General features: G+C 53.5%; 1 protein-coding gene across 1 annotated transcript; it reads left to right on the top strand.

Annotated features, from left to right (window-relative positions):
• Nucleotides 1-925: 925 nt before the first annotated feature.
• On the top strand, nt 926-24,171 carry FOXA3 (forkhead box A3). The gene is made up of 2 exons (XM_038381919.2): nt 926-1,386; nt 21,793-24,171. The coding sequence occupies exons 1-2, from the start codon at nt 1,315-1,317 to the stop codon at nt 22,960-22,962; spliced, it is 1,242 nt and encodes a 413-aa protein (XP_038237847.1). The 5' UTR covers nt 926-1,314; the 3' UTR covers nt 22,963-24,171.
• Nucleotides 24,172-24,980: the final 809 nt, after the last annotated feature.

Below are 24,980 nucleotides of genomic sequence, written 5' to 3'. Positions count from 1 at the left end.
TAGATAGATAGATTAGATAGAAGTGGTGTATGGGGATAGAGAGAGAGAGAGAGAGAGAGAGAGAGAGTGGGTGGGGATAGATAGATAATAAAGGGGGTGTATGGGGACAGATAGATAGAAGGGGTGTACGGGGATAGATAGATAGATAGATAGAGGGGGTGTACGGGGATAGATAGATAGAGGGGGTGTACGGGGAGAGAGAGAGAGGGTGGGTGGGGATATATAGATAGATGATAAAGGGGGTGTATGGGGATGGAGAGATAGATTAGATTAGGTGGGCGTGTATGGAGATGCACAGATCTATCTATCTAACCAAACACCCCCATCCACCCCCATCAATCTAACCCAGAGGTTTTCAGCCTGTGGTCCGTGGCCTGCCCGGGGATTCACAGACTGTGTGTAAGATTTCCACAGGGTTCCGCGCCTCCCTTCTAAAGTTTTAGGGGAGCCCACAAATGAAAAAAGGTTGAACCCCACCCCCTGCTCTAATCGACTCTATCCCCACGCACGTCTATGTGTCTATCTATCCTGTCCCCCTCCCGGCTCGACCCAGCACTGGCTGTCAGGTTACCCACCCACCCCAGGCTCAGCTCCGGAGTCCTCATGTCCCAGCAGGGCCTGCCGGTGTGTGGACGCAGTTGGGCTCTTTCCTTGTCTGGGCCTGGTATTTCGGTCTGTTCTGGCCCCTGCCTCCCAGCGCTGGGTCCCTCGGCTGCCACCAGGGGGCAGAACCGACCTGGCTCCCACCAGGCTCTGGCCAGCCACTAACTATTTAAATTGGGAGCCAGAGGCTGGGAGGTGGGATCAGAACTGGCCCTATAAAGCCCTTGTGCAGCGACTGGGACCCAGCTGGGAGCCCAGGGCGAGGGGAGAACACGTTGCTGTCCTGGGATCCACGCCGCCACGGGGGACGGTGCCACGCGGGGAGGGGGCTCCAGCCGGGAGAGGTCACAGAGTGGATCCAGGGCCGTGGTGCCCAGAACCTGTTGCGATATTGACCGTCCCTTCGCCATGGACAGCTGCTGAGCGTGGGCTTCCTTCCGGGTCCCGACGCCATTCCAGATCTGAGGCCCCCCTCGCTTTTCCCATCGACGCACAGCTGCGTATCTTCCCACCTGGAAGCTAGGCAAACTCCATCCTCTGTGCTCCAGGTCGGGGCTGGCGTGTCCCACTCCCGCCTTTCGGGACCGGCTTTGAGAAGGGAAGCAGTGAGTGAAGGTGGAAAACAGGGCAGGGCAGCGCCCAGCTGGCCAAAATTGGATTGGGTTTACCGGAGACCAGCTGAGAGTCGGTTCCTTTTGCCCAAGGCTTGGAATGCTGGGATCCGTCAAAATGGAATCGCACGACATCTCCGAGTGGAACGCGTACTACAGCGAGCCCACGGAGGTACGTCAAGCGGGGCACGTTTGAACCCAGTTCTAGCTGTCAGGTTAGAGGACGTGGCTTTCTAATATTCGGGAGGAGAGGGAGGAAATTGACATTACAAAAAAATTTCTACCTGGAATGAGAGGGACAGGGGGGCGGAAAAATCACATTGGTTTCCAGTGCCCCCCTTAAAGTGATCTGTTCTGGGGAAGGGAAGCCCCCCCGCAGGAAGTGTAGGTTGTATCTGGAGCTGCTGCAATGCAGCTGGTTCTGGGGTGCATGCGGCGTAGCAAAGAACACCCCAGGACGTTTCTGCCGCTCAGGGTTTTCCAGTCTCCTTTCTGGCAAAGCGTTGCAGTTGTTGTCATGCAGCAAGGTGTTGGGGCCTGTTCTGCCCGCTAGCGGCTTCAGATATTAAACTCCCCGGGACCTTCGGGGCATTAAACGTGAAGAGAGAATCCCCAGGATAAAGGGCAGGGTGCTCCTGGGCTCGGATCCGGGGGGAGCACAGGGATCGGGGGGGTGTATGTGTGTACCTGTCGGGGATCCCCTTCTTCACAGGAGCGACACCCCCGCCCATGAAGTTCCCTGGCACAAGCAGAGCGGTGGGTTTTGCTGTTCCTGAAAATCCTTTCAGAACAGTGAAGAGAGTGCAAAGCAGAGCAGGAAAGGAGGAAGCAGGGCCGGGGAGCAGTGGGTAGGGCTGAAGGCAGGCAGAAGGGGCAGGAAAGGAGGGACGCTCCTCCACCTCATCTCATGGCACCTTCAGCCCCCCTCTAGCCCTGGCATCGCACGCCATGAGCGGTGACAAATGACCTGTCCCCCAAACCTCCAGACTGGCTGAGAAACCCTGAGATTTTACAAAGCAGCACAGCGTCAACTCTCTGCCACCTGGTCTGGGTGCCTTTTCCTCCACAGGCACGAAGGCAGGATATGGATTCGATTCCCCTGTGGTCACAGGATTCCAGGAGCCGGGGCTGCCAGCAAAGCACCCAGATAGTGTGATGCCCCCCAGAACTGGGCCTCTCTCCAGCCCCACTGCTCTAAAGGGCCCGATTCTGCTCCCTACTGGGAGCCCCAAGCAGTGCCTGGCACAGCGGGGCTGATCCCTGGGGAAGGAGAGCAGAATTGGGCCCGGCAGCATGAGGCAGGATTGGGCCCGAATCACTAGGGGTCGTCCCCCTGCACCTGATCCAAAGCCCCTGGCAGCCAACGGGCCGGATCCTCCTCTTGCTTGAGTTTTTCTCCGCGGAGGAGAAGTCCCCAATGATGGTGCTCCCTCTGCACCGGGCCCCCTGCCCACCCCACATGAGCACGGATGGACCCTGCTTGGGTCCCACTAGTGTAAACAAGAGCGCCGGTGTCGGGGAGCCACACCGGATTGACACCTTTGGAGAAGAGCTCAGAACTGGGCAGCAGGGTGCTATACATTGGCTTTGGAAAAAAGCAGAATAGTGCCCTCCACCCCCATCCAAACACACAGGGACCTATGGGGTGAAACAGATAGATAGATAGATAGACTCAGTTGGAGTTTGGTAAATGGCAGAAGGCCCTCGGGCTTTAACCCAGTAACAGCAATGAATCTAATAATCAATTAATCTCAATAATTAATAATGAACAGAGTTCAGCTAATTCGCTACACAGCCAGGATTGGCTCTTGTTTAGAGGGTCCCATTGCCAGAGAGCCCTTCCCCACATGGAAAATGCAATCCACATGCGTACCGGTCATTGTTGCTATGGTCGGCCAGGGGCGGATGGTGGAACGCGTCTCTCCTAGCCCCTAGCCCAGACTGCGCTGTGTAGCTTGGGTCCTGCGGGCTCCCCTCACCGTGGTATCTGGGCCCTCCCTGCACACACATAGCACCGGGTGCCCATCTCGCACTCCAAAACACAGGCCTGGTGCGGCCGAAGGCACCAGGCACTTGCCGTGCCGAGCTCTCGGGGGTTCCTCCCGATTTACACGAGGGGAGCACGGCTCGCCGTGCTGGGCACTATGGTGACGGGAGTCGCACAAGAACAGCAAGCTGGCTGGATCGCGGGGGCTGGTTGCGATGGTTGCATCTGGGGCTCCCAGCCGGTTCTGGGGGTCACACTCAGGCTGTTTCCCTGCCGTGTGTCCCATGACTCAGCTGCCCCCACCCCTGTGCGCAGAACTTGCTCCAGCCAGCCCGGTCTGGGCTGCTGGGCAGCCAGGGCAGTGGCTGAGGGCCACTCCCGTCAGGGCAGGGCTGGGGCCAGCCCCTTCCCGTGGTGACGCCACGCAGGAGGAGCCAGCTGTCCCCGGGGATTGGGGCCAGGTGCTCCCTTGGCAAACACGCCAGGTGGGAGGGCTCCGTGCCGCAGGGAGAGCAAACACGGGCAGGTGACGGGGGGAAGCTGCCACCCAGGAGCCACGCCAGAGGCTGGAGCAAGAGGGATCCCAGCCCACAGCCTGCCATGGAGATAAAGGGCCAGATCCCTACCTGGTGTAAAGCAGGAGTGACTCCATTGGAGTCAATGGGGCCAGATTCCAGCTGGTGTCAATCACTGGAATCTGTGGGGCCAGATCCCAAAGCAGGAGTAACTCCACAGAAGCTAATAGCTTCCTGCTGCTTTACATCAGCATAAATCACCCAAATGCTTTCCTTTCCAAGGCGGGCGTCCCCACAACTGGCTTCTATTACTGCCTCTGCTACTGTCTTGCTGGGCAAGTCACTTCCCCTCTCTGTGTCTCAGTTTACGCTCCTCTCCTTAACTGTGCCCTGATCTATTGGGCAGAAACTGTTTCTCACTATATGTCTGTGCAGCACCCGGCGCGATGGGATCCTGATCTCGGTCACTCTGTGTCTGGGCAGAGCCTGGCGCAATGGGCCCCTGATCTCGGTCACTGTGTGTCTGGGCAGCACCTGTCGGAGATCAGGATCCCATCGCGCCGGGCCCTGCACAGAAATTGAGTGAAAGACAGCCCCTACCTCGAAGAACTCGCAATCTAAACAAGTCAAAATTATTATTGCTATTTTACAGATGGGGAAACTGAGGCAGAGAGGGGCAGGGACTTGCCCCTGAGGGGCTGTGACAGAGCTGGGGATACAACTGAGATCCGCTTACCCAGGACCCAGCTTTCCTCTCTAGCTAATGGCTGCATTTATCTAGTGGTAGGAACCATTTGAAATGTTATTGGAAAACAGAGCGGGGGGCAGAAAATCCCGCCGTGATTTTCTTTCCCTGGTTTCCTATCAGCTGCATTGAAAAATACAACATCTCTTCTTCATTCTCAGCAAGGAATTCAGGCCAGGGTGGGAGTCAGCCTGGGACAGCAGGTCCAGAACAAGACCCAGACCCCATTTCTACAGATTCATAGACTCCAAGACCAGAAGAGACCAGAGTGAGCATGTATTTTGGCCCCCTGGATAACAAAATCCATACAACTTCTCCCGGATAATTCCTAGAGCAGAGCTTTTAGGAAAACATCCCAGCTTGATTTAAACATTGTTGGTGGTGGAGAATCCCCCTCGGCCTTCGGGAAATGGCTAATTCCCCTCACTATGAAAAATTTACACCTTATTTCCAGCCGGAATTCATCTAGCTTCAGCCACCAGCCATTGTGTCTTGTTAGACCTTAATCTGCTAGTTTGGGAAGGGGACATGAAATTCACCATACCTGTAAGCTGTGATTGGTTCCCTAAACCAGGTCCGTCGGCTCCCTGGTGTGTTTGCACCAGGAGCAGTGCCGCTTTCCCTTCTTGCCCACCTGCTGCCTGGCAAAAAGGCTCCCAGGCGAGTGATCAGATGAAGAGATACCGTCAACATTTTTAGCCAAACTAGTGGCTGTAAGTTCCCCTTCCCCCTTCTAGTGCTTAGCACGTCTGGGCTAAAAAATGATTCAAGGTCTGTAATGGAATAATTACCAGATGTGCCATGAAATGAAACTGCATAGTGGGGCAAATGATTTATTAATTATTATTAAGTAAGCAGTAGCCAATTCCATGGGCTTAGAGGTCAACCTGTGGAATTCCTTGCCAGAGGATGTTGTGAAGGCCAAGACTATAACAGGTTTCAAAAAAGAACTAGATAAATTCATGGTCCATCAATGGCTGTTAGCCAGGATGGGCAGGGATGGTGTCCCTAGCCTCTGTTTGCCAGAGGCTGGGAATGGGCAACAGGGAATGGATCACTGATGATTGCCTGTTCTGTTTATGCCCTCTGGGGCACCAGGCATTGGCCGCTGTCAGATGACAGGATACTGGGCTAGATGGACCTTTGGTCTGACCCAATATGGCTGTTCTTATGTTCTTATGTCATTGGACTCAAAATGAGGGTATTTCCTTAGTGCAGTTTGTTTTTTTCTACTCTGTACTCCAGTCCTGGAACAGAGGTGGTGACAAACATCATGCCAGCAAGCCCCCCTTTCAGAACCAGCATCAGTGCCTGGTTCCCCAGAACCAGCCATGCCCCAAGAGTTGCCTCCGTTTGTCCCCCTTAAGACAGATCCTCGCTGTTTGCAACAGCGCCTCCCGGGAACGAACCAGCATAAACAGCGTAAAAAGGAGGAAGCGTCTCTGCAAAGACCGTGCGCTGCAGAAAAAGAACTCATGTGGCCGGGTGTAACAGCGCCATCTAGTGACTTCTGCTGTAACATTATCATCACAGGTGAACTGTGGATCCCGCTCCAACGGCAGGGCGCTCACAGGGGCGAAGGGGGGCAGTGCCTGTTGCAGAGCGTTTGTGCGAGACGTGCCTCACACGTGTTTGACTTGCGCTGTGTAGCCCCGTCTGCTTCAGGCATGTCCTGCCCTGTGGACCAGCACAAATGGTTTCCGTTTTGGGATTTGAGGGGTGGATTCTCCCCTCCGGCTGGAGTAATTTCACCCAAGCCAGTGGAGTTTCCATGCCCTACAACTGGTGTCCAGAGGAGATTCAGGCTCCTCTTTTGGGGGTGGGGTGTTACACCAAAGAATTCCCCAGGTGGCAGCCTGCAGCTGACCAGTAATGGCCCTCGAGGGGGCAGCTTTTGGAGCACTTGATGGTCTGGTCTTTGATTTTCTGGTGGTTAGAACAAAAAGAATGCGGGGGAAGCAGGACGCCTGGGTTCTATTCCCTGCTCTAGGACGCGGTGAGTGGTCTGGTGATTAAAGCGGGAGGGCTGGGAGGCAGGACGCCTGGGTTCTATTGCTGGCTGGGAAAGTGGAGGGTGGTGACAGCAGGGGCAAGTGGGGTTCTGTTCTCAGCTCTGCTTGCAGCGTGACCTGTGGCGAGTCACTTGCCCCTCTCTGTAAACTGGGCAGTTGTGAGACAACAGCATGCTGTGGTGCTTTGAGATCCTCGGGGGGCAGGAACTGCTGTCTTTGCTTCGGATCCGTCTGTGCGAGCGTCCAGAGCTGTATTCCAACCACCAGCCAATGGCACTGGAAGGTGGCCCCAACCGGCTACATGATGAGAAAAACACGACATCCAGGCTGGGTGCGCACAGGCCAGCCTGCTTTGCAGTCCCTGAGAGCCTGCATCTCTCTTTCCGTTACACGGTGCTTAATTTGCAAGCTACTGTACATCTTCTGTATAACAGTGTCCCCACTTGAATGACAGGAACTTGGTTTCTAGCATCTAAACCCAACTATGCAGGCTGGGGGGAGGCTGTTTTCTTTCACATTTATTGCTAAACCCTTTCAGTTTTAAGAATGGACACTAGTAGCTGAAACGTCTGGGATCTATAGCTGGGGCAAACCTGCATAACTGCATTAGCATTAATGGGGCAGATCCCCAGCTGGTATCAATGGGCCAGATCCCAGCCAGTGTCAATCGGCCGTAGCTCCATGGGAGTCTACAGAGCCAATTCTCCAACTGCGGTAAATCAGGATCACTCCATTGGAGTCAATGGGCCAGATCCTCAGCTGGGGTAAACAAGCTCACTGAAGCCAAAGGAGCAATACTGATTTACCCCAGCGGATCTGACCCTGATGTGCAGGGAGGGGAATACCTTTTCCAGCAGGACAGCATTTGTTCCTAGAAAAAGCTCTTTGGCTGAAGAGTCAAGTTGGGGAGCAATAGGCAGCTTGGGGGGAGCCCAGGAAGGGGGGCATCAGGCCCTGAACATTACAAGATTGGCTTAGTGAGGGGGAGGTTTCAAACCCAATTGCTCCCGGGGCTCCCTTCATTTCCCATCTGGCTTCAGAGCCCTTGGGAGTCAACTTTACAAGTTTTCTCAGCAACCAGCGTGGCCAGACTTCAACTTAAAACCCAAAGTAAAGTGGAGATTCTCACTGATTCACATGACTCCGGGAGCTGGGGCTTTAAGGAACACACCAGCTATTGCAAGGAGATCATGAGGGCTGGAACTGCTGCATGACAGCCCTGGGGATGAGAGAGATCTGGGACAGGGATCCCATCTCCCAAATGCATTAGGTATCAGCAGGCTTTCTAAAGTGGGGTCATACCCACACACATTTTAAAGCAGGGGGGGAGTGGGGGATGGGGCCAGTGCCGCAGACTCACATGTCTGCCCTGAGGGATCTACCCCAGGGAATGGGGGGGGGGCGGAGGACAGTGTATTGGGGCCCATCCCCCCTGGTATCAGGACGGGGGAATCTACCCCAGGGAATGGGGGAGGGGAATGGCAGTGTATTGGGGCCCACCCCCTTGGTATCAGGGCAGGGGATTTATGGGGGGGCGGGAGGCTCATACCCACAAGGACACACCCCCACACTTTGAAGCAGGGCCATTGACACACACACGCAAGCATACGTCATACCCCACCCCCAGCGCTGCCAACTGCTCCACTTTTATTGTGCATCTAAGACTAGCCTACAGTTTTCTCAAAGCTCCACCTCCAGGAGTCATGAGAACACACTGGAAATGCAGCTGGCCTTTCTTTTATAACAAAGTGAGTTTCTCACACTGTAGCTGTGGAGAAAAGCTTGGCACCTTGACCCACGGTCAACCTCAATGCTCAGAAACCGGAGGACCAAGAAAAGGAATCGAACGTGTGTTGCTTTTGAAAAATCTCATGCTTTTTTGAGGCCTGCTTCCTGATATTTGAACTACTTTGACTCTCAGCTCTTTGGGGCAGCACCTAGCATGATGGAATTCTGATCCATGAACCCCTGGGTTCTATTTGTCGTTGAGGGAGGGGAGTTGGGTCTAGTGGTTAGATGGGGGGGCTGGGAGCCAGGACACCTGGGTTCTATCCCCAGCTCTGGGAGGGGAGTAGGGTCTATTGGTTAGAGCAGAGAGGATCCTATGCCTGGATTTTTCACTGATATGCGCTGTGACTTTGGACATCCCAACTCTGTGCCTCAGTTTCCCCATCTGAAAAATGTTGGCTTCCTGTGGTCATGAAGGGTCAGAGGCCTGGAGGTGACTGGAGCTTCCAGCACAGAAGGGGAAGCGTCTGATCTAGACACCTCAGTGTCCCTCTCCCAGCCCTGACCGATAAGCTTTTTCTCCTACGTTCAGGAAGTCACCCTCCCCTCCACCGCCCCGCTCTCCCTCCGTCCCAGCACTGGGGCTGGACTGCAGCATATCCCACAGCCTGGGCTTGAACAGCTGGTCCCTTCCCAGCCTGCGGCATCCGCCCCCTGTCCCATGCTCCAGCCCCAGCACAGTGACCTGATTGTCCTCCATGCCGTGGGCTCTTCCGTTAACATGTCTGATTCCCTGCTCCACTGGGAGGTGAGACGATCCAACGCAGGGGATCTGGACTCCAAAGGAGCCTCTGTTATGGGGTGTTTCCTTCCCCGGACCCGGGTGGGTGCCAGGGGCCAATTTCTCCCTGCCCTGATGCAGAAAGGGGAAGGGGTTCCAGGAGTCAATGCTGAGCTAGCTGACGGGGTGTGGGGGGAAGGGTCCTGAGGTTCTTCCCAGGCCAGGGGGCTCTAGGGACTGAAGCCAAATCCTCACTTAGGCAAAATCTCCAGTGGCTCTTCTAAGACCAGGGGTTTGTCCTATGGACTGGATATTTATTGTTAGGTGCATGGAGGATTGAGATCAGGGCCCCATCGTGCCAGGCGCTGCCCAGACACACAGTGACCGAGATCAGGGCCCCATCGTGCCGGGCGCTGCCCAGACACACAGTGACCGAGATCAGGGCCCCATCGTGCCGGGCGCTGCCCAGACACACAGTGACCGAGATCAGGGCCCCATCGTGCCGGGCGCTGCCCAGACACACAGTGACCGAGATCAGGGCCCCATCGTGCCGGGCGCTGCCCAGACACACAGTGACTGAGATCAGGGCCCCATTGTGCCGGGCGCTGCCCAGACATATCCCCTGCCTTAAAGATCCCACAGTCTAAGCAGACAAAGGAAGAAGTATTGCTTCCCATTAACACATGGTCAAACCATGGCCCCAGAGAGATTAAATGTCTTGTCCAACGTCACACAGAGACTCTGTAGCAGATCTGTGAACTGAAGGCTGGTCTCCCGAGTCCCGGGTCAGGCCCCCACTCCCTCCCCAGCACTGTCCTTCTTCCTCCTCCATCGCTTCTTTAGAAGAGATGCAGGGTTTGACCCAGTGGGCATGGCCCCAGGATTGGGCCCCCAGCCGCTCAGATGCTAGGGGCTGTATTTGGCCAGCAAGCCCAGCACTGATTTAAGTGGGAATTTGGCACTGCCCTGGTATCTGAGAGGCCGCTGCAGTTTTTGTGGGAGGGGTGAGGGAAGGAGCAGGAGATTCCTAACTGAACTGCGGGTTGACTGCAGGCTGGAGGCTCAATCCAGCGTTGCCAGCTCTCCGGAGCCTTGGGAATTGTTCGCCTGTTTCTTGGAGCTCCAGCACCTGGAGTCCCATGAATATGGGAGAATCTCAGTTCTGTTTTTAAAATCAATTCCACCTCTAGCCCTGGTGGGCGCGTACAACAGGGGGTTCCTGGAAGGCCCCAAATCCAGATGCCTGGCAAACAGCCCCCCCAAAGTATCATGTTTTTTGGGAAAAAACAGTAAATCCCATGATTTTTAAGTCAGTCTTGGGATTTTTCCGGCACTGGGGTTGGGCGCATGAGGTCTATGTCTGAGGGTATCTGGGTAATTGCATGGCAGGGACACGGTTTTGTAATAGGCCCCGGTGCCCAGCTGGGGGCGCTCACCCCAGTGTCACAAGTTACCATCCTACCTCTGCATTGTGAGTGTGGCTTGTGGGGGAGGGGGGCTTGCCCAGCCAGAGGTTAAAGATTCCTCTGCCATTTAGGGGAGGGGCAGGGGCATACCCCGATGTCCTGGCTGGCCTCCCCCAGCTTGTGATAGACCTGATACCAATGTCCAAGGCTGCAATTGAGCTGCTGCCTTGGGGAGAATGGTTCTGGTGTTTGCCTTACACAATCGCTGTGTCTACAGCCCTGTTTGGAAAGGCTTTGGGGCCGCCCGCTGGGGCTGTGAGTGACAGTGACACCACCGTCCTCGGCTGTTGCAACTGCTCCAGGCCTGGCCATATGGATCCGCCCTGCCACAAACATGTGTGCTTTGTGCATCGAACCACGTGGGCAGCACTCACCAGGCACAGCTGGGGCATGTAGCCACACGCACCAACACAGGACACACCGGCACAGGGTGGGTTCGCTGTTAGGCAAGGAGCAGTGGTGCCTGGTAAAAATAACAATAATAATGTATAAGAAGATTAGAGATTATCCATTTGCGTACACTCTATCTAGCTATCTAGCTATCCCCATAACCCCATCTATCTAATCTAGCTAGCTATCCCCATACACCCTCCCTATCTCTCACAAGGAGAGGCTGAGGGAACTGGGGTTATTTAGTCTGCAGAAGAGAAGAGTGAGGGGGGATTTGATAGCAGCCTTCAACTACCTAAAGGGGGTTCTAAAGAGGAAGGAGCTCGGCTGTTCTCAGTGGTGGCAGATGACAGAACAAGGAGCAAAGGTCTCAAGTTGCAGTGGGGGAAGGTCTAGGTTGGATATGAGGAAACACTATTTCACTAGGAGGGTGGTGAAGCACTGGAATGGGTTACCTAGGAAGGTGGTGGAATCTCCTTCCTTAGAGGTTTTTAAGGTCAGGCTTGACAAAGCCCTGGCTGGGATGATTTAGTTGGGTATTGATCCTGCTTTGAGCAGGGGGTTGGACTAGATACCTCCTGAGGTCCCTTCCGACCCTGATATTCTATGATTCTATCTCTCTATCTACCCATCCCCATACACCCCACCTATCTATCTATCCATCCATTCATCCCCATATACACATCTATCTATCCTCATATCCCCATCTATCTATCTATCCATCCATCCACCCATCCATCCATCCCCATACACCCCATCTATCGAATCTATCTATCTAATTAGTGGAATAGAATCTGGAGTAACTAGATTAAACTGTTTCTTCCCGGCCTTTCCCCTGACATACAAACACCACCCGGGCCTTGTCTGTGGCCAGAAAGGCTCCCTGCTTTGGCCATGCGGCTCCTCTCCTGCTCACCTGCCCCCGCTGGGCTGCAGATGGCCACGGTCTTCAGCAGGATCTCCCTGCTGAATGACATGGGGCTGACGCAAGGCCGGGGAGATAAGGACCGTAAAGCAATCAGGCAGCAAGGAAATAGGAAGCAGAAGGGGATGGGGGGGTGTCAGTATTTACACTGGAGATCCTGGCAGATAATAATGCCCGCTGGCTCAATGGGCCCAGACCTGGGGCTCTTCAACACTCCTCTCAGCCCTGCCACTCGCACGGTGCCTCAGTTTCCCTTCTGTAGAAGGGGGCTAATTCCACTGGCCAGAGGGGGGTGGTGAGAGTGACTTGGTTAATATTTGCAGAGCTCTCTGAGGGCAACTGAGCCTCGCTTAAAGCACAAGCCTCACATTCAGGAGATGGGTCTCCCAGCTCTGCTGCTATCTCCTTCGGTGACCTTGGGCCAGGCCCTGAATCTCGCTAAGCCTTAGCTCCCTCTCTCTCCAATACAGATACCAATCCTTCCTTCGTCTGGTCAGACCATGAGCTCTTCGGGGCAGAGACTGTCTCCCACTGTGTGTCTGGGCAGCACCCAGCTCAAATGGGCCCTGATCTCAGTCACTGTGTGTCTGGGCAGTTCTGTGACCTGTACATGGGATCTGTACATCAGGGCCCTGTTGCGCCGGGCTCTGCCCTGACACACAGTGAGTTATAATCCCGACTTCAAAGAGCCTAAGGGCCAAATAAGCAAGGATGCCCAGTGCCTTCTAAGTGCCAGCCCAGTGCCCATTCCACTGGGCCTGATTCCTCTCCGTATACAAGGAACTAATATTAGCACCTACCACGGAGCCAAGCCGTTTGCTGCACCTGATCTGCATCTGAAGTTTGCAGAAGTGTAAATGGGGGACAGGTCAGTTAATGGCAGTGGCGTTACTCCAGACCCCTACCAGTATCACTGAGACCAAGCTCAGCTCCTGTGTGGTTCGGGTTTTTATGTGATCACTGTATTATACGTAGCTTTTAGTTATTTATCTAGTGTGTGATCTTACTGACAGCCATGACGCTCAGAACTGGCTCTTGGGCACAAGCAGACAACCTGCAGTTTAATAAAGCCGTGCACCTAGGAGCAAAGAACCTCGGCCCCACTTACAAGCCAGGGGACTCTATCCTGGGAAGCCGGGACTCTGAAACAGCTTGGGCATCGTGGAGGAGAATCAGCTGCGCAGGAGCTTCCAGTGTGACACTGGGGCCAAAAGGGTGAATGCAATCCTGGGAGGCATTCACAGGGGGATCTTGAATAGGAGCAGAGAGGTGCTTTTACTCTGTGCTTGGCCCTGGTGCGACCGCTGCTGGGATCCTGGGACCAGTTCTGGGGCTCAGCGTTCAAGCAGGATGTTGGTAAATTGCAGAGGGCTCAGAGAAGAGCCACAAGAAAGATTGAAGGGTTAGGAAACCTGCCTTGCAGTGAGAGACGCTAGGAGCTCTCTCTGGTTTAACAAAGAGATGGTTAAAAGGGGACTTAACCCCCGCCCCCATCTATAAGCACCTACAAATATTTCATAATGGACTCTTCAGTCTAGCAGAGGAAAATCGAACTCGATCCAACGGCTAGAAGTTGAAGCCAGACAAATTCGGACTGGAAATAAGTGTTAAATGTTTAACAGTGAGCTTCATTAACCATTGGAAGGACTTCCCGAGGGACATGGTGGATTCTCCGTCACTGGCAATTTTTAAATCAAGATGGGATGGGTTTTATGTAACAGCTCTGCCCTAGGAATGATTTTGGGGTGGTTCTCTGGCCTGTGCGCTCCAGGAGGTCAGGCTAGTTGGTCATAGGGGTCCTGTCTGGTCTTGGACTCCGTGAATCTGTGAAACCCTGCTCTTTCCCGGGAGGACCCTGAGTCATTCCCATGCAGTGAGATGGGGATATTGATCACGGCCGGCCGGCTGAAGTTCTATCTCCCAGGGCTAATGGAGGTGCTGCATGTTCTGGCCAAAGCCCCTCAAGCGGGAGCCGGTTACACCAGTGCCAGGGGCGCTCAGTGAGGCAGTGACAGAGTGACATGGGTGCTCTCTCTGTCTCCCCCCCACACCTCACACAGTGGGAAGGAGGCTGTGGGTGAGTTCAGTGATCAGAGGCATCCCAAGGATTCCTGCCCGTACGTCTAACATCAGACGGGAGGCAAGGGGCCAGATGGGCCTACGATGTGCTCAGGGGTGCCAGGGTGTTATTGAGAGTCAGGCCAGAACCAAAACATCAGCTCTGAAGCCTCTGAGCTGTTGGTTCTGGCTCAGGGTCTGCACCGTAACACACGCAGACTCCTGGAGACAGCGCTGCTCTGCCCATCTGGAGTATCAGGATTACAGAGAGTGGGTAACATGCTCCATATGTCCCCCCAATGGAACTATGGCCAACTGACACCAGCTGGAATCTTGGCCATTGACTCCAATGGGGCTATGGCCGACTGACACCAGCTGGGATCTGGGCCATTGACTCCAATGGGGCTACGGCCGACTGACACCAGCTGGGATCTGGGCCATTTACTCCAATGGGGCCATTGACTCCAATTGACACCAGCGGTATCCACTTTTGGGCCCCACACTACAAGAAGGATGTGAAAAAATTGGAAAGAGTCCAGCGGAGGGCAACAAAAATGATTAGGGGGCTGGAGCACATGACGCATAAGGACAGGCTGAGGGAACTGGGGTTATTTAGTCTTTAGAGGTTATTTAGTTATTTAGAAGAGAAGAATGAGGGGGGATTTGATAGCAGCCTTCAACTATCTGAAAGGGGGCTCCAAAGAGGATGGATCTAGGCTGTTCTCAGTGGTACCAGATGACAGAACAAGGAGCAATGGTCTCAAGTTGCAGTGGGGGAGGTTTAGGTTGGATATTAGGAAAAACTATTTCACTAGAAGGGTGGTGAAGCACTGGAATGGGTTCCCTAGGGAGGTGGTAGAATCTCCATCCTTTGAGGTTTTTAATGTCAGGCTTGACAAAGCCCTGGCTGGGATGATTTAGTTGGGGTTGGTCCTGCTTTGAGCAGGGGGTTGGTCTAGATACCTCCTGAGGTCCCTTCCAAGCCTGGTATTCTACGATTCTATTCTATGATCTGGCCCATCGACTGCTGCGAAGCTTTGGATGATTGACCCAGCTGGGATCTGTCCCACTCACTGATATTTCGCTGAACATTCAATACAAGCAGCGAACAGCATCCGTCTCCCCAGTTCAAAATTGCACAGTCGTGTCTGACATTCGCTCAGGGCAGATGGCCGCATCCACCGGGCAGCCCCGCGTGAGCCAGTCAGAGAGAGCCATGGCCCAGGATTCATGCAGCTGTGCCAGTAGGAGATCGAACTCCATCTAGGGCCCCGCTTAACCCACCCTCTGACTGTCTAAAGAGCCGGGCGGGCGGGCAGCCTTTTCCTGCCAGCACAGACAGAGTGAGCCCGCCGCAGGCCGGTGGATGCTGGCAGTCCTGGTGGCTGGGCTCCTCACTGGGTGATCACGCTCAGCTAGGAGGCGGCACACCGGGAACAGAGGGGTCTGGAGCGCGTGTGTCATCGGCCATGCTGTATGCACCCGCCAGTGCACGTGAGCACACACACATGCAATCCCCTTCCCTGGTGGGAAGCTGGGAGTCACCAAGGAGAGGTACGGATGGCCAGATGCATTCTGGGGTATTTTTTCCGCACCATCCGGCGAAGCATCAGAGATCAGCCACAGCTGGAGACAGGACACTGGACGGGGTGGGCCAGTGCTCTGAGATGGCCCAAAAAATCCTCTCTCTAGATGCAGGGCTGATGGGTCTGGTCCACGTGTTCAGGGTCAAGCTGATCGCCAGGTTCGGGGTCGGGGAGGAGCTTTCCTGGGTTCTGGCCCCAGCTCTGGGAGGGGAGTGGGGTCTAGTGGTTTGAGCAGGGGGGCTGGGAGCCAGGACTGCTGGGTTCCATTCTGAGCTCTGGGATGGGGGAATGGGGTTTAGTGATTAGATCAGGGGGGATTGGGAGCCAGGACTCCTGGGTTCTGTTCCCAGCTCTGGTTTGAGGGAGTGGTGTCCCAGCTCTGCAGCTGACTCTCTGAAGGACCTTGGCAACAAGTCATTTCCCAATGCCGTGCTTCAGTTTCCCCCTCTGCAGCACGGGGGTGACAATACTGCCCCAACTGCTTCTGGGGAAGATCCATGCATGTCTGTGAGGAGCTTTGAGATCCTCCTGGGGGGCCCCAGAGCGGAGTCCATGCCGTAGGTTTATTTCTCTCTGTGGCCAGAGAGGGGCAGAGGCTGCTACAGAACCGGGGGTGAGTACCCCCACCTGCCCCTGGGCTCAGAGTGGCTGCCTCAGTGAGGACAGGCTCAGTTTGCCTCCCGCTCTTCTGAAACTATTACATGTTGCCAAAGCAGCCACAGAGTTCTGGGGAAAGCCGTCTCCACCCTGGAGTCAGATGGGCGGGGGGTCCCTTGGGCTGGGGGTGCCATGGGGCCTGTACTGGGATCAGATAAGGAGGGGGGGTCCCTCGGACTGGGGGTCCACGGGGCCTGTGCTGGGATGGGGGAGTCCCTCGGGCTGGGGGTCCATGGGGTCTGTTCTGGGGTCAGATGGGGAGTGGGAGTCCCTCGGGCTGCAGGGAGGCAATGGGGCCTGTTCTGGGGTCAGATGGGGGGGTCCCTCGGACTGGGGGGAGGTAAGGGAGTAAGTCCAGGCCAGGGCTGGGGGTGAATTTGCAGCCAAATGTTCATTTCAGCCCCCCAGCCAGACCCCTCCGCTCGCTCAGGAACTCACGGGTGCGGAAGGACCTAAGTGAAGATGAAGAGCAATGTAGGGATTTCATGGGGGAGTCAGGGATGGCCTTAGCTAGCGTCTCACAACTGACTGGGCAGAGTGCATAGTAATTGGTATCAGGGAGGGGCAAAGAGATGCCAACTGAGAGCAAGGCCCAGTTGTGCTGGCCAGGCGCTGCCCATACACACCGTGACCGAGATCAGGGCCCCGTCGCCCCGGGTGCTGCCTAGACACAAAGTGACCGAGATCAGGGCTCCATCGTGTAGAGTTGCCAACGTTGTATTTAAAAAATAAGGGATTGTTTTCTTAGCATTCCCACCCCACCTCTCCTCCCACTATTATTTGGGGTCCCAGCGCCCTGCCAAGGTGGCTAGGGGCAAGTTTTGGCCTTTCTGCAGCTCAGTGTCTGTTTGCAAAGCCTGGTTGCAGCCTTTGCATAGAATTGGGGTGAAATTGAATACTGCAAACTGCAAGGTCAGGCACTTAGGGACTAACAACAAGAATTTTTGCTATAAGCTGGGGACATATCAGTTGGAAACAACAGAGGAAGAGGAAGACCTGGGTGTATTGGTTGATCACAGATGACTATGAGCCATCAATGTGATGCAGCCATGAAAAGGCTAATGTAGTCCTGGGGTGCATCAGGTGTGGGATTTCCAGCTGAGACAGGGAAGCATTAGTACCTTGTACAAGGCACTGGTAGGACTCATCTGGAATACTGTGTGCAGTGCTGGTCTCCCATGTTTAAGAAAAACGAATTCAGACTGGGACAGGTGCAGAGAAGGGCTACGAGGATGATCTGAGGAATGGAAACCCTGCCTTAAGAGAGGAGACTCAAAGAGCTTGCCTTGTTTAGTCTGACCAAACGCAGGCTAAGGGGAGATAGGATTCCTCTCTATAAACACATCAGAGAGAGAAATAGCAGGGAGAGGGAGGAGTTATTTAAGGTAAGCGCCAATGTTGACACAAGAACAAATGGATACAAACTGGCCATCAACAAGTTTAGGCTTGAAATTAGACAAAGGTTTCTAATTCTCAGAGGAGTGACGTTCTCTAGAAGCCCCCCAAGGGGAGCAGTGGGGGAAAAACACCTACCTGGCTTCATGACTGAGCTTGATACATTTATGGAGGGGATGGGATGACAAAACTGCCTACAATGGCTAGCAGCAAATATCTCCCAAGTTACAGCTGGTGATGGGATGCTGAGTTACTACAGAGAATTCTTTCCCAGGTGTCTGGCTGGCGGGTCTTGCCCACATGCTCAGGGTCTCACAGATTGCCATATTTGGAGTCAGTTAGGAATTTCCCCCCCAGCTCAGATTGGCAAAGACCCTGGGGTTGTTTTTTTTTGCCTTCCTCTGCAGCATGGGGCCTGGGTCACTTGCAGATTTAAAGTAGAGCAAATGGTGGATGATTTGAGGACTTCAGTAACTCAGAGATAAGGGCGCTATTACAGGAGTGGGTGGGTGAGGTTCTGTGGCCTGCAATATGCAGGAGGTCAGACTAGATGATCATGACGGTCCCTTCTGGCTTTAAAGTCCGTGAGTCTTTTAAAACCAAACAGGGCAAAACTCCTTTGAAAATCGGTTCCAGGACTCGGCTAATGTCAAAAGCAACCGTATAGTAACAAAGCCATGTGCCCAGCCCGGCACTCACAAGCTGCCCTACAATAATGACACAGCATACATACTGACCTTAATTAAAACACTAGCATATGTCCTGAAGTCCAAAGGGAGATCCAGAAGGATAAATTCTTGTGGAACGTTATGAGGCAGTGTTGTTGGTTGCCATGTTCCAACCCAGAGGTGGCCACAGGAGCAGGAGATCTTGGCATGGAGATTGCTGCTGAGGCAGCCTGCAGAGTGGAAGATGCTGTATTTCGGTAGAAAATTGGGTTTTCCACTAATGGACATTTTGGTGTGACAAGTGTCTGAAAACCCAACATGCCCCAAAACTGACGTAGCTCAATTCAGATTCCTGCCTCATGGGAGCTGTAGTTCAGTTTCCTCCTATCTTCAATTTCCTTTTAGGGGAAGTCTCTTCAGCTGGACAACATCTCCCATAGTGCACCACATCTAGGGATTCCCAGGACAAAACCACCTTCCCTCTCCATGAAGGGTGGCCATCGTGCATCATGGGAGATGTAGTCCGACCAGAGAGCCTGGCCTATAGAGAAGAATGAGGAGTGTGAGGCATCTGAACTACAACTCCCATGAGGCACACAAGCCAAATTTCCAAACTGAGTTTGCCACTGAAAAAAGATGCTGCTTAATTATTTTTTCTCCTTCAAGTGAGCACGGGTTGAACAGCTGTTTCCTGTAGAACGTCCCCATCTGGGTAGGAGCCCATGTCTTGTCCCATTTGCCTCCAAGATTGACCCTTTCCTCCATGAGCATCTCTTTGCTATAGAGGAGCCTCCCAGCTTTGGTCTCAGATCCCCATCTCCATCCCACTCCTGCAGCCACTTGTCCAAGTGGGTTCACAGCATGAACTGCTTTGATCTGGTGGCTTTTCACACCCACTTTGCACCGGTGCCAACGACAGCACAGGGTAACCTGGAGCAAGCCCACATGGTTAAAGCATAAGACTGGGGTCTGTTGCGCCCAACCTGCATCCTTGGATACTTCCTTGAATACTTCCTACTGCCCACAGTTTCCCCATCTGTAAAATGGGACTAGTGACCCCCCACCTCACAAGGAGAGCTAATTAGTGCCTGCCAAGTGCTGCTAGTTAGTGCAGCGGGGCTGGAGGAAGCCTGGAAGGCTGGAAGTGGGATAGGAGAGCTCAGTTCAGCTGGGCACCAGAGCCCTGTGAATTTTGGATGATGGTTTCAAGGCTGTAATAGAGTTTGGGGTGCACATTGGCGGGGCTTCGGGTTGGGCCGGGCGAAGGTTCAGGAATCTGGTTTGCGTCGGGGGGGGGGGAAACATGGTGGATTCTGCTATAGCTAAAATTACAGGAATAACCGTGTCCACAGGAAAGGCTGGGCTGCTTTCACCTGCTCTGTTTCTAAATCGGTACAGTCCTAAGGGTTCAAACACAGGGCATAGATCACCCCTTCGTCCAAGCAGGCAGCCTGAAACCCCAGTCCCTCCAGACCCCCACATTTCCGGAGCCCTTTTCTGAATTCCTGGCAACATGTCAATGTCAAATAGTTATGTTTGAATAAGGGTTTCTTCCTCACAGCTCACCCATCTATCGCTCTCTCTCTCTCTCTCTCTCTCTGTCTATTTATACACATACACCCCCTCTATCTATCTATCTATCTATCTATCTATCTATCTATCTATCCCCATACACCCCTTCTATCTATCTATATATCTATCTAATCATTGCTGTAAGGCACCTGTCGGCACCGTATCCAAACTCTTTCACCCTCTCCTCGTTTCTAGAGCTTTGCCATGCAAGGGAGAAGGGTGACAAGGCCCCACAACCCTTGCAGAGCAGAGAGCCCTGCCCAGGGATCTCTCCTGGCTGCAGGGTGCCCACCTGTCTGATTTGCCCCCTCCAAGGCTCAGGGGCTGATTCCCGCCCTGCCAAATCAGCAGCTGGCTGGAAATTTGCCCCTGAGCTGTTTATTCCCCCAACAACATCTTGACCGAATCAGAGCTTTTCAGCAGAGGATCTCAAAGCGTAACTGTATGAACCGAGGAGTAGGGGCAGGGAGGGGATTTTCCCTCCGTATCTGACATTGGTGAGGCTGCGTCCAGCTCTGGGGGCTGCATTTTAAAAGGGATGTTGACACATTGGCAAGGGTACAAGAAGAGCCACAAAACCAATCAGGGCCTGATGGTGAGAGACTGGCGGAGTTCAGTCTGTGTCGGTGATCAGAGAAAAGATTGAGAGGTGACTTGATCAGTGTCTAAGTATCTTCCTGGGGAGAAAACCCCAGGCACTAGTGGAGAAAGGGCAGAACCAGCTGGAAATCAGGCCCAAGTGCAGGTGATTAACTGCAGGAACAAACTGTCCAGGGAAGTGGTGGGTCCTCCAGCTCTTGGTGTCTCTTGGAGGCCTTTTTAGCCGACGCTTCATCCAAACACAGGTTGTTGGGCGCAGTTCAGGGTGACTGGGGGGATCTAATGATCCCTTCTGGACTGAAAGGCTCTGACTCTTTCCCGCGGCATGGAGTGGTCCCGGAATGCAGTCAGACCCACGAAAGTCCCGGAAGAACAAACCCAGGTAGCAAACCCGTTCTGCCATCGTCACCGCAGTCTACAGGGGAGCTTAGCCCACCAGGTGGGTTTTAATCATGGGATAGCAAAGCACTTTGCAGAGCTGTGGCCGGTTTACAATTGGAACCCAGGAGTCCTGGCTCCCAGGCCTGTGCCTGGCACACTGAGGAGCAGTGTTCATGGGTTTGGAGCTGATCGAAACCCCATTGAAATTGATGGCAGTTTTTCCATTGACTTCAACGGGCTTCCAATGAGGCCCAGTTGAGCCGTGGGCTGCAAAACTTAGCAACGCTCAACACCACAGACAGGAAACATACAAGGTGAAACCGATCGCATTGATTGGCAGCAGGGCAGCGCTTGTAAATGAGCCCTTTCTGTTAAAGCCTATCTAGTGTAAATAGCAGGCGCCATTGTTATACCTGTGACAGGGATCCCACTTTGGATTGCACTAAGCTGTTTATTTAACGAACTCTGCTTTAAAGGTGACCTGAGAAGGGGACAAAATATTGGGTTTGTGGCCTTCCTGTTTCTCCTTCGCAGGCCTGAAGGAGAGCTGGCTGGTTCGTTATTTGAAAGAAACAGGTTTTGCTGCTCCTTTTTCACATTAGAAATGGCAGTCTTGGGAGTGAGGGTTGGATTCTGATCTCAGCTCCATTGGTGTAAATCTGGAGTCACTCCTGATGTCAAGGGAGTAAGGCCTGGAGTCTGATCTCAGCTCCACTGGTGTAAATCTGGAATGTCTCCACTGAAGTTAATAGAGTTAGAGCCAGATTTTGGTCTGAGTTCTACTGGTGTAAATCTGGATTCACTCCAGGTCACACAAGATCAGAATACAGACCTCTATCTTACACACTCCTGAATTACTTTTCCTGCTACAACCCATTCCCACCCTGTCCCCTGGATGCCAAATCCAGCTCTTGATTACACTGGTGCAAAGCAGGAGTAACTCCACTGTGTCCACATTTACCCTAGTGTTACTGAGACCTGAAGCCAGCCCTTGGTGTGCGAGTTACTGCCCTGCCTCATGTCACCAACCGTCTTGACTAGGTCACCCCTGGACTAGGCTGAAGCCCTCTGTGGTAGTTGCAAGGCTAACTCTGTCCCTTGGCTTCCCCTAGGTCTATCCATCCGTGAGCACCATGACCTCCAGCCTGGGGCCGATGAACACCATCAACTCCTACATGACACTCAACTCGCTCAGTTCCCCCAGCTCCATTAACATGACCTACCCGAACAGCCCTTCCCTCACCGGGCTGACCAGCTCCACCAGCCCCATGGGTCTTCCCACTATGACGTCACCTGTCAGCCCGGTGCTGACGCCACTGGGGACCCAAGCACCCACCATAAACTCCCTATCCCCCTACCCGAACATGAGCCAGTCCCTGGCCCCCCTGGGGTACCCAGCCTCGGGCATCAACCGGCCCAAGGAGATCAACAAGTCATACCGGCGCACGCTGACTCACGCCAAGCCCCCATATTCCTATATATCTCTCATCACCATGGCTATCCAGCAGGCCCCCAGCAAGATGCTGACCCTCAACGAGATCTACCAGTGGATCATGGACCTCTTCCCGTATTATCGGGAGAACCAGCAGCGCTGGCAGAACTCCATCCGCCACTCGCTCTCCTTCAACGACTGCTTCGTCAAAGTGGCCCGCTCCCCGGACAAGCCTGGCAAAGGCTCCTACTGGGCCCTGCACCCCAACTCCGGCAACATGTTTGAGAACGGCTGCTACCTGCGACGCCAGAAGCGCTTCAAGATTGAAGACAAGGCCAAGAAACCGAACGCCAAGCCATCTGGCGCCCAGGAGCAGGCTCCCAAACACCCTGAGCGGCTCCAAGAAGGCCAAAGCCCCAACACAGCTTCCGAAGGGGCCGAGTCTGGCCATTCAGATGCCTCCCACGGTTCTGAGGAGCAAAGGGGCCTGGTCCAGTTGGACTGCTCTGGCGTGCAGGGTTCATCTCCGGCCTCCGAGGCCTCCCCCATCTCTCAGCCCATGAATAGCCACTACTTCCCCTCCTCCATCACCAGTCTGGACCTCCCGAACGACCTCAAAATGGACCCTCAGTACAACTTCAATCACCCCTTTTCCATCACCAACCTGATGTCCTCCGAGCAAAGCCACAAGATCGACCTGAAGGCCTACGAGCAGGCCATGGCCTACAGCGGCTACGGCTCCCCCCCTGCGCCGGACGGCAAACACACCTACGAGACGGCCACTTCGCTCACTGAAACCGGCTCCTACTACCAGAGCCTGTACAGCCGCTCCCTGCTCAATGCCTCGTAATGGCCCCCCTTCGGAGAGACAAGGCCGCTTGCGGAGATCGGGGGCGAGGGGCAGACGCCGTTCCCCCACCTACCCCCCCAAGTGTAAGACATTCCCGTCCATTGTCCACCATGCACGACATGGGGAAAGGAACGAGAGGCCAGCTCCTGTGGCAGGCACTGTGTAGGGGCTCCTTTTCTCGGTATGGAAAATACTCTTCCCCCTCCCAGCTCCCCCCACCCTCCAAATCTTTCAAGGGAGCAGGGCAAAGTCTCTCCCCAAGGTAATGGCCAGGTGGGGTCAACACATTCCACATCTCCCCTTGTCCTGGTCACTTCCTGGGAGACCATGCCAGCTGATCACCAGCCCAGCTAGGATCCTGCCCTTGGTTCTGTGCCATTAGCTACCAGAACGGTGCCACTGAGCTCAGCGGCAAGGGAGGGTCCTCCCCAGCTAGGGTGGGGCATTGGGGAGCAGCCTTGTCTGTTTCAAACGTGTCCTAGAAGAGCTGTACATCCAGCCCCTGGCCTAGAACTGGGAGCCTGGGAGCAGCCCTTGTAGTTCCCAAGGCACATGGAATTCACTGCCGAAATGTTACAGTTCCCAAGAGCTTCTCCAGGCGATCCCCAAACCTTGTAGATCCGCACATGGCAGGATTCCACTGTTACGTTCAAAGGGCTTAGTTATGCCACCGAAACATTGGGCCCCTGAGTGTGAAGCCTGGTGCGGGGGGGAGGAATTGTTCTAGATTTTTGTTGTTGTTGTTGTTTGTAAATGGCTTTCTATTTAAATATTTGCTTTGGAAAAGGGGTTAATAGAGTCGGTTTTAATATATCATACTTTAGAGAGGGATCTGTTTGTGGATGGTTCGTTTTAAGTGTGTCTTTACTTTTTTTTTTTTTTGGTATTCAAGATCATTAAAAAAATAACACACTTCTTCGCTGCACGATTTTATCTGTCTAAATAGGAGGTTGCATTGTTATCATAATTACCTGAGGATAGCTAATGTGGTCCCAATTTTTTAAAAGGGCTCCAGAGGTAATCCCAGCAATTACAGGTCGGTAAACCTGACTTCAGTACTGGGCAAACTGGTTGAAACTATAGTAAAGAACAAGATTGTCAGACAATGACATTCCTTGAGGAAGAGTTAACATGGTTTTTGTAAAGGGAAATCATGCCTCACCAATCTACTAGAGTTATTTGAGGGGGGCAACTAAAATGATTAGCGGGCTGGGGCACATGACTTACAAGGAGAGGCTGAGGGAACTGGGCTTATTTAGTCTGCAGAAAAGAAGAGTGAGGAGGGATTTGATAGCAGCCTTCAACTACCTGAAGGGGGGTTCCAAAGAGAATGGATCTAGGCTGTTTTCAGTGGTGGCAGATGACAGAACGAGGAGCAATGATCTCAAGTTGCAGTATTGGAGGTCTAGGTTGAATATTAGGAAACACTATTTCACTAGGAGGGTGGTGAAGCACTGTTACCTAGGGAGGTGGTAGAATCTCCATCCTTTGAGATTTTTAAGGTCAGGCTTGACAAAGCCCTGGCTGGGATGACTTAGTTGGGGTTGGTCCTGCTTTGACCAGCGGGTTGCACTAGATCACCTCCTGAGGTCTCTTGCAAGCCTAATCTTCTCTAATTCTATGTGGACAAGGGGGATCCAGTGGATATAGTGTACTTAGCTTTTCAGAAAGCCTTTGACAAAGTCCTTCACCAAAGGCTCTTAAGCAAAGTAAGTCATCATGGGAGAAGAGGGAAGGTCCTCTCGTGGATTGGTAACTGGTTAAAAAATATGAAACAAAGGGTAGGAATAAATGGTCAGTTTTCAGAATGGAGAGAGGTAACTAGTGGTGTCCCCCAGGGGTCTGTACTGGGATCAGCCCTATTCAACATATTCATAAATGATCTGGAAAAAGGGGTAAACAGAGAGGTGACAAGGTTTGCAGATGATACAAAACTACTGAAGATAGTTAAGTCCCAGGTAGAGTGCGAAGAGCTACAAAGGGATCTCACAAAACTGGGTGACTGGGCAACAAAATGG

The sequence above is a fragment of the Dermochelys coriacea genome, chromosome 23 (assembly GCF_009764565.3).
Source record: "Dermochelys coriacea isolate rDerCor1 chromosome 23, rDerCor1.pri.v4, whole genome shotgun sequence".
NCBI lineage: Eukaryota > Metazoa > Chordata > Testudines > Dermochelyidae > Dermochelys > Dermochelys coriacea.
The sequence above is the reverse complement of the archived record's forward strand: the minus strand, read 5'-3'. Positions and strand labels throughout refer to the sequence as shown.

Coding starts and splice junctions, on each gene's coding strand:
- FOXA3 (XM_038381919.2), top strand. CDS start 1,315: ATGCTGGGATCCGTCAAAATGGAATCGCACGACATCTCCGAGTGGAAC. Junction 1,387..21,792: donor ACTACAGCGAGCCCACGGAG/GTACGTCAAGCG, acceptor GGCTTCCCCTAG/GTCTATCCATCCGTGAGCAC.